We start from the raw sequence: 10,109 nt of genomic DNA, 5'->3' as shown, positions 1-10,109 counted from the left end.
TCCATGATACACTGGAAAACAGTACTACTAGAGGGTGGCAGCCTCTACACGGTATTTGTGGACCTAAGGGCAGCGTTCGACCTGGTACCAAGGAACAAGTTGTGGGAGGTCCTTGACAATTTGGGGGTCCCTGATGGTCTCCTGAAAATGATAATACGCCTTCACTCTAAGAATTATGCCCAGGTTAGATGTGGCAGGATGGGAGAATTGTCTGCGAAGTTCCCCGTTGGCAGGGGGGTGAGGCAGGGTTGCGTCCTCGCACCAACCCTGTTCTGCCTCTACGTCAATGGGGTAATTGCCCATTTAGCAGGTGTAACCAACTCCGATGCACCGAAACTGGCCTCCGTGAGGGTGCCAGCCATCATGTTCGCAGACGATACACTGCTTCTTTCAAAGTCGGCAAAAGGTATTCAGTGTTCCCTTGATGGCTTTGTGGACTTCTGTGGAACTCATGGGCTAGAAATTAACGCAACAAAGACTAAATTTATGGTCTTCAACCCACCACAGAAATTTCATTTCCGTCCCAGCATCTTACATACCAAACTAGAAAGGGTAAAAACCTTTGAATACCTAGGAATCATTGTGAATGATAAATTTACCTGGAGCTCCCACCTGGAAAAAGCGGCACTGAAACTGACCCAGCATTCGGGAGGTGTAATGAAGCTCATGGCAAATAATAAATCCTCGGTCAGGCCGATCGGCCCCCCACTACAGATCTACAAATCCCAGGCTAAGGGGGCCGCCGTCTATGGATCTGAACTCTGGGGCCACGTAAATACATCCAAACTATCGATGGTGGAAAACAGATTCATTCGTAACCTTGTAGGGTTACCATTGAGCACCCCTCTTGTCCCGCTGAGGATGGACCTTGGCCTACGACCACTCAATGAGGAGCTAGCTCTACGCCCGTTGGCTTTTTGGCGTAGACTATGGTCAACCCCTGAGTTGGATAGCTACAGAGAAGGTTTACGAGAGATCCTAGCCACACCAGGCGCAGGAAAAATCAAATGGCTCGCCCACATTAAGCACGAACTGGTGGCTGCAGGTTTCTCAGGCATGTGGTTCGACCCCCAGATCGAGTGCCAAACCATCTCTAAAAAAGATCTAGCCAGGTCCTATCGAGAATTTAAAATCACACAGACTCTCAACCATCTAGATCCTGGGTCCTTGACAGAGTCCTTTTTTTCCCATAAAGCGAATTACACTATGGAATTGACTCTAGACAAAATTTATCCTAACATACTGAGGAAGTTATATCTTCAGTGGAGGCATGGCTCTCTCCCAATTAAATCTTTTACGGCCAAATGGAACCATGATTCCAGCAGTACATGTCCTGCTTGCAGAACTACCGATGAAAGCGAGCTCCACATTCTTTTCTTTTGTCCTGCCTACCAGGGGATTCGTAGGCACTGGATTCTCCCCATATGTAGGAACTTGGGATTCTACAAATGCTTGCAGGCTTACAGAGTCTTAAAAACTGATATGTCCCACCAAATTGTATTTGCAATGGCTAAATACCTGGGCGCCTTTTGGTTCACCAGAAGGAAATATCTTTAAAAATTGGGGGTTGAATATGGTTCTGTGGTACTACATGTAGTCTTTTTTCCTGCAATGTTTTTATGCTTTTTCTATGTGTTTTATATTCATTGTACAATTCATTTTAACATATGTGTAATGTGACTGTCTTTTATGGTAATATTTTTACCGAAATAAAGGTTTTTCAAGTCAAGACATAAGCAATGAGGCGGAACGGTGGGTGAAGTGTAAAATTGAAAATAAAAAGCTAACACTGACGGGGTGCTAAACAAAATATACAAATATCCGGTCACTTGACTAAATATAAAGTGGTGTAAAAAACGTGAGAAAAACTGTGCATACAAGAATAACAGTAAAATAAGACAATGGTAATCCTAATGTTCGCACAGACAAGTGAAGAACTGCTAGGATGAACAACAAGAAGAGTATACAGAACTAATGGTCCCCCTGCGGGGATGTCAAATGAACCATATTTAAAGATAACATGAGAATTCGATGCGATACGAAATGAAGCACACTATTTCCCTGCTGAAATACGCCGTTTTGGAAGTTGTTGATAAGGTTGAGGGAAGAGACAACAATAAACATTTACTTCAAAGGGAAAATTATTGGATATATAAATTACAGTCGATGAGACCTTTTGGTCTAAATGAACGCATCGAATTCTCATGTTATCTTTAAATATGGTTCATTTGACATCCCCGCAGGGGGACCATTAGTTCTGTATACTCTTCTTGTTGTTCATCCTAGCAGTTCTTTACTTGTCTGTGCAAACATTAGGATTACCATTGTCTTATTTTACTGTTATTCTTGTATGCACAGTTTTTCTCACGTTGTTTTTTACACCACTTTATATTTAGTCAAGTGACCGGATATTTGTATATTTTGTTAGCACCCCGTCAGTGTTAGCTTTTTATTTTCAATTTTACACTTCACTCACCGTTCCGCCTCATTGCTTATACACTTCCCATCACCTAACCCGTACACCTTGATTCGTGAGTCTTTCGTCTCACTCTATGTTCACCACGTGACTGACCCAGCTGTTTTAATTAAACACTTCCGCGTTTATCGCGGTAACCTACGGCGGAGTTTTCTAACCGGCGTGTATCCACCCGTAACCTTCGGTAAGTCCGGCGAGCACTGGCATGTTTATATCTTGCAGCATATAAACCCGTAGCACCAACCGTAGTTCTGTACGCCAATCCTGAGCACTTCCAGGGGAGATGACTCGACCCTTTTGTTTACGCTAACTCGCATATCACCAAACGTTCACTCCGTTCCCGTTTTTAAATCGGCACCTAGTCACTGCCTGGTTAAACCTTTTCACAACGCTTTACTCGTTAGTACTCCTAGCACATGGTCACAGCATTGAACATGCTCTTTTATTTAACTTGTTGTCACACATTTTTATTAGCACAGACCACATAGGTTTCTTATGTCGTTTTTTCTAGATGCGCCCCGATGAAGGACTACTGTCCGAAATGCATTGGAGCAATATGCAAAAAAAAGTAGAAATTATTACTGCAATGAATATGTGGTTTAAAGATTAACATACTTAATGGCAACGCCGGCTTCCAGTGATGTAGCATAGGTCCCCGCAGCCACCGCGGTGTGGGGGGGGGCAAGCTGCAGGGGGCCCCATCAGCACAGTACCCTGGCCTAAGAGCACCTGGCTGAGTCAGGAGAGGGGCCGGGCCCCGCCAAGTACCTTGCAGGGGAACCAGCTTCCCTTTATTTTGGGTGCCCTAGGTATGATTATAAGAATTCTGGATGCTTCATAACAGTGTTGTCCATGCATCCAATATTAGTCTAGAGGTAGGACAGGGCCAGACAACGCAGACAGAGACTGCAGGACGAGGTAAAGCAAAGTCAACAGATACATGGTTACTAGAAAATACTGAGGTAAAAAAGCAGACACCTACATAGGCAGAGAGACACTAACACACTGGTGAAAGGAACAAGAGAAGCACACACTTAGGTTTGTAAACCAGACTGTGAGATCAAAGCACAGGCACAGCATCTGGACGCAGACAGAGGAAGTATCCCTGGGTGGAAATGCAGCACTTCCACCCAGGGATACTTCCTCTGTCTGCCTTCAAGTGCTAGTCCTACCACGAGGGCTCTAATAAACTTCACCGACTTTGCTAGAGTGTCTGCTGTCAAAGGCGGTGCTGCAAATCCCTCGTACGTCTGCTCTGACATTGGACCGTATCCTGGGGCCTTTAATCATGTGAGGTAGGAACAGAGTTACCAGCCCCATCGGCTGGTAGGAGCTGAAAAGCAGCTGAATTCTGAAGCGGAAACCGCAGTGGCCAATGAGAAATCACTGGGGAAATAAGACCCATACTTACAGATTCCTGCAGTCATTCCTCATTTCTTAGATGAATCTCGGGATTGCACATGCAATCCCTTTTAATTACACACCTCTGGAGATAATGGGACCCACTGGTGTATGAAATTAACAAACCCCCATCACCCAAGCAAGTGTACTCCTAATAAAGCCCACCATATCCTGCTCTTAGGCCTTATTTACAAGTGCCCTTGCTAGGCACGCAGGGGCCAGGGAGACTGAGACACCCCTTATCGGTGATTCTAGGGGGGCTTGTGTTTAGCGTGGATTTTTCCAGACAGCTCCTCCTAAGGCCCCTAATATTCATGCCTTTTCAACAGTTGTCTATGACATCGCCGATTTTCTCTATTTAAGGATGTTATATTTCTCAGATTTTTATTATTATTTTGTATAAATATGTTACTCCATAAATACAATTCAGCCTTGTCTAAAAAAAGATATTGTTAAAAAACGAGCAAGTAACAGAAACGTACTGAAAAGTAGTAATGTAAGCTGTACTTAAAAAAATGCTCAACTTAGGGGAGAATCAACGTGACTCTTGATATAAAGTGAGAATAAAGTTCATTTTACATCAGCACTCCGATCCTTCCGTGTGGACCTCATTCCTCTGTCCAGCCACACCCATCTGTTGGCCTTTCCATGCACTGCTCCAGAGCAGGGTTTGAGGGCTCCGAGCAGACAGTTCAACCAGTCATTAATGTGAATAGCCCCACGACACTCGCCATGCTAAGCTCACAGATGGTGACATTAATGTGGCTTTTTAACCAGAAAACGAACGGCTGGGAAAAAAAGATTACACTCCGGAAACGAGAAAGAGGAACTTAGAAAAAGCAAGCCTAGTTCCTTCTGAGAGGGCGGGGGTGTTATCTTCGGGGCCTTCCTTCTTAATATCAGCTTCTAGGGCTGAAATTCTGACAGCCACAAAATAGCGTCTCTTTGTGATAGTAAATTTGGTGTCAAGTGTTGCGGGGTGGCTGATGCACCCAAGAGCGGCGCGGACAGTGCATTGAATCTTCAGGGACAGTGCATTGAAGGTTGAGGGTAAATGGTGAGGAGGTGTCTGTGCTCCACCCTCTCGATCCTCTCTGGTGTGGAGAAGACGTCTGTTGTGAGAGCCACTGCTGCAGAGCACCTGGACCTCCTGGTAGGAGATGGAGTGAAGACCCTGCCGGTTGGCAGTGCCAGACTCCGTCAGAGGAAGTGGCTTCTGCATCCTGTGTCTGGTGTATGGAGAAGTGAGAAGTCGCTGGTGAGTACACTCCTCTAAATCTACCTAGTGGCGCAATCACTTCTGAGATGGGACACAGGCAGGGCTAGCACATAGGACCTGGAGTTAGAGGTGGTCCTACTCTTGCATGCCATGAAGTGGTAAGCTAGATGATGCATGCCAGTTGATGGGTTGCTTCATTTGGGTCTTATTAAACAAGGTGGCAATTTCTGCCAAGGAAGGGGGCATTTCTCCTTCTTACCCACGTATTCTCCCCAAGCTGAAGCAAGCTGGCAGAGTGACAGCATCACCTGGGGTCTGAAGTCAACAGTAAGACAGCAGTGATGTTACAGCTGGTAAGAGCTCTGTGCTGGGCCACTGACCTGCCCAGGCATTGGCACTTAAGTGGATGAGCAGGACCTTAGCAGAGATACACTTTGAGAAAGCTGCTTAATGGCTCATTTTTGTCTGCAGGTCAATGAGTCATGGAACCTCTGTGAGATCACAACAAAGAGCAGAGGGTCAAGGCAGGAAGCGGATCACTTCCTTATCAGTGGCCACTCTCCTATCGAGATTCCATGATCTGTAGAGTCGGTAAACCATTTTGGCTAGTAGTTTCTCTGTTGTGTAACAGGAGACGAGGTACAGGCTTAGGTATTTTTTTCATATTTTCATCCGAATATAATTAATCTATCTTTATAGTGGTCCTATTAATATCTTTCATTATTTGAACACCTATAATTTTGGTTCATGTTCACTAGAAAGATTTCTGATGGTCCACATATTGTTCAAGAAAGTGTGCAGAGTTAATGTATCAGGGATGTTATTATTACTTGTGTGTTCTGGGGAGGTTATAGTGGCATGTGTGGTGCAGTCAGCGTCAAAGAGCACCAACAAAAGCCCCCAGGCCTGATCCCGAATGCAGTAAAGAAAACAAGATGACCCTTCTTAACCACCCTGTTGCAGTATTAGGTTCTACATGTTAAACTGTGTTAGCATTTAGCACTTTGCACGTTGTATACGAGTTATTCAGAGGAGGGACGGGTAAGGGCTTGCCTGGTTGCTATTGAAAAGAAATTCCTGCAAACATATGACGTTGTTTCACTATGTTTCTGTCAGCTTGCTTTAAATGATTCTTCACTAACCAGATGCACCATGTGGCATTGCCTTGACTCAAATCGCAGGCAGTAACACGAAGGTAACAGTCGTAGGAAGAGGTGCTGAGTCAAACCAGCAGAATGTAATACTGCAAACTACTTGTTAGCTCAGATCTCTGCAGCAGCTGCTGAAACACCCTGAACTGGTTTGCCAGTTTGGAGCATCTTAATGGGGAATGGATCCTTTGTGGGGTTTAGAAATGAGGGGCACTTGGGAGTGTAAGCATAGTTTGCAGTTCCTAATGTTGGGCAAGATATATCATTTGATAATTCTGAGTATTACATGGTATTAAGGATTCTAAACTGGCTCTTCGTGCCATATCAGATCTCAGGCTAGATACAGACCAGCCCAACTTCCACAGAGGTCTAGAAACTCACCACAGCCGCTGCATCTATGGCAAAGCCCTCTCCCGCACTCCCTTGCGCCACAACCTAACCATATCCAACTGGTCATTTGCCACTCTGACCTCAGCTATTGGCAGTCTACAGGTTTCAAACGCTCCTCAGCAGGTCCACTTCTCAAGTCTCAACCTCTTCTCAGCATTTGGTGGCCACTGTAATGATCATTGTCAGGCACACATCTGCTGCGACTTGAGATTTTTGTTCAGTCATAGTTTTTCAACCACTTTGCTCTCCTCCCATTAATGTTCTGAGGTGGGATGGCACCAGCTTTCAGTGCAGTACTAAAACCCTCAAATACATTCCTCAGAGAATACCAAAAGGATGGCATCTGATTGGCTGTCCAGCTGCCAAAGTCTGGCTGATACTTGAATGGTGAGAGAGGAGCTTGTCAAACGTTTTGTAGATGGTATTTTAGGGCTCGCCATCAAGCAGGCAAGTCTGCCGCTCACAGTGGGATTCCTTTGTAGGAGCCTGAGGAGAAACATCTGCTTGACCCAAGCAAAGTCTCTGCTGGTCTCCATTGCTAAGAGACGCTCCTCTGATTACAGTCGTCCAGTTGAAAATGACATATAGCAAAAGGAAATGTAGAGCCGGTGCACAGTCAGTGACGTGACAACCAACAGGCATACTATGTATGTAGATGACGTGAATAGGAGGGGACATGGAGGGGTCCTGGAGAAGGAAGTGGGGATCACTATCATCTCCACGGGTTGATGTGGGGCGCTTTAAGATAGTCATGGAATGGGGACAGAGTAGTATGCCCTCCTTATCCTTGGAACCCTCTGATCTCCTAGCCAGTCATTAAAGGTCTAGTAGAACATTCACGCCTCACTAATACAGCTTAGCATGACAACTTCAGACACCGTGTGGCATTGGGTGCTATAGTTTAGTCAGTGAGGAATGCTATATTTTGATCTGTGGGGAATGCTATGGTTTAGTCAGCGAGGAATGCTGAGACTGTGGTAAAACAACACTGAGGTTATCCTATTGACTTGCAACAATATCTGCTCCACAGTATTGACTACCTCTATGTTGTCAAGGTAAGTATATACTTACTATTCTTAGCTCCACATCTACGAACCATGACAATATATAAATTATCGTTAAGGTAAGCAGATGGGGAGTTAAGAAAATTATATCTATTAATACTTATCTACTCATTTAATAAAAGTCGTCTATATGGTAGAGGCGATATTGATAAGTATATATTTTTCACTTACGTGCTCTGACACAGAACTGTAGCTCATTGCAAGAGGATATACATTGTATCCCGCCATAATTGGTAGCATTTTTAATGGTGAGTGTGGTTTTGTTTTGCATGTTTACTCACATTGCCTCTTGCATCAGTCTATGCCTTTGGATAGTTAGTATGAGTCACATTTGGGGGCGTTTTGTTTTTATAAAGGCATAGTATATGGCGCTTTGTATATGCGCATTCTTATTAGTGTGCAGGGGCGTTCCAGGGAGGTCGAAAAAACGTAAATAAGGGAAACAGAACAAAAAATTATACCAATACACATTAAAAAGCCAATCCCATTTTTAAAAAATTAAAACAGTTGTTAAAATGTTTAAAGTACCTAAAACACGGTAACATTAATAGATAAGGGTTCTTACACACAATTCAAAGCTTGTTTATCATGAAGTGCATCATTCTATATAACTATACTTGTTAAAATCTATGGCGAAAGGAATATTAGGACAGACAATTAACACATGATTCAAGCTTGAATTCTGTCACGACAAAAAGTAAATTTACAATTACCGGCCTGATATCTGAAGGGTATTTATATGTACTTTATTTTTGTAGCATTTTGTACGTTTAGAGTGACCGGGGAATGGTCATGAATGTACATTACATGTCACTGAACACCATCTGCCATGAAGAAACAGTTAGACAATAATAAACATGGTTGAAACATTAATGCTCTTTGAAGTGTTTGGAGGTCATAACAAAGAATAAGCACATACAAAGAGGATGTCGTCTGCTTTTGGGATCAGTTAAAATGTTTTTATTGATGATAATGCATTGCTTTTATGATCAGTTGTGCTGCTTGTTAGATTTGGGGTCTCTAGTTGGCACAGGTAGGTACTTGTGACAAAAAGGGACCCTTGCTTCTAGTCAAGGTAAGGGGGTACACTCCTAAAATAACCCCTGCTCCTCCCCCCCCCCCCCCCCCCTTGGTAGCTTGGCACCAGCAGACAGGCTTATTTCAGAGGCAGTGTGTAAAGCATTTGTGAACACATACAGTAATCCAGTGACAACACTATAGATGGACACCACACAGTTTTATATTAAAACAGCCAACAACAGGTCAGAAAAAATAGAGGAGGAAGGCAAAAAGTTCAGGGATGACCCTGCAAAAAAGGGCCAACTCCAACACTGTTCAAAGCAATCTGTCAGAAATATGATTTAACTTCTGGGTTTCAATCCTGGATCGTAGAGAGAAAGTAGTTTTCTGTCATGATGTCTAATGTCAATGACACATAATGTTACGCAGAGGAATAAGGGTCTATTTTTTTGTAAATTCACAAATGACATCCTCATCGTGATAGAAGTTTGACATGTTGAGCCTTTTTGTTGGTTCCAGAATGTTCTATCTTACAGACATATTTTATATTTTTTCAAATGGCATAATTCTGGCAAATACTGGTATGTGACTTAAGTCTGGGATGAGGTGTGCCTCAGCTTCCGGCTATACTTTTTCTTAGCAGATGTTGACTGTCTATACGCTAATAAAACGGCCGCCTGCTGGTATTGCACACTTGTATGATTGACACAATATTTATTGCCAATTCAGTAGATATTTTGTATTTCTAATATGGACAAAGATCAGGCGGCTGTGATAAATTCCACATCAATGTGCAACCAGTTTCAAGATTTACACACTGATGTATAAACCCTAGGTCTATATGTGTATTACTACGTTTTGTAGGTGTGTCATTTTGCGTATTCATGCACACACAAGTTATTTTTAAAAATTGCTCTTTATTGAACGATTTGCATAAAAAGCAAGAAAGAAACTCAAATACATTTCTGGTCAGCGTGTACAGGAAGTCATCTTACTTGACAACAATAGACCGAGATATCAATGCTGGCATTTGTGTGGCCAGAGCAAGCTCATACCGGTGGGGTTTTGGGGCCCACATATCAGGGATGTGCATGTTTCCACGAGGGAGGAGCCCTCTTGTGCACCTGCAAGGCAGTCGAGGATTGTGGCAACGATGGGTGGAGTAGCGGGCGAGGAAGAGGTAGGAACTGGGGCACATGGACGGAGTGTGCCATGAGGAGTCTGCAAGCTCCGTGACAGAAGAGTGGATGTGGGGTATGAGAGTTACGGTGAAAGAGGAACAGACCCAGGCAATGGTGGCTGTAGAGCAGAGCCTGGTTCCAACACCAATAACATTATATCCCAACCTGTGATGTGTGTTGCCTTCCCAGCCTTGTGTTGTGGTTTCC

The 10,109-nt window shown here is 43.8% G+C and overlaps 1 protein-coding gene across 1 annotated transcript in view; it reads left to right on the top strand.

The window, feature by feature from the left end:
• Positions 1 to 4,875: 4,875 nt before the first annotated feature.
• BTK (Bruton tyrosine kinase) overlaps positions 4,876 to 10,109 on the top strand; it is a 487,200-nt gene continuing 481,966 nt past the window's right edge. The window contains exon 1 of the mRNA XM_086964641.1: positions 4,876 to 5,135. Within this exon, the coding sequence (XP_086820767.1) occupies positions 4,932 to 5,135 (204 nt within the window). The 5' untranslated portion in view covers positions 4,876 to 4,931. The remainder of the gene's footprint in view (positions 5,136 to 10,109) is intronic.

Source organism: Lissotriton vulgaris, chromosome 4_1 (assembly GCF_964263255.1).
Source record: "Lissotriton vulgaris chromosome 4_1, aLisVul1.2, whole genome shotgun sequence".
NCBI lineage: Eukaryota > Metazoa > Chordata > Amphibia > Caudata > Salamandridae > Lissotriton > Lissotriton vulgaris.
The sequence above is the reverse complement of the archived record's forward strand: the minus strand, read 5'-3'. Positions and strand labels throughout refer to the sequence as shown.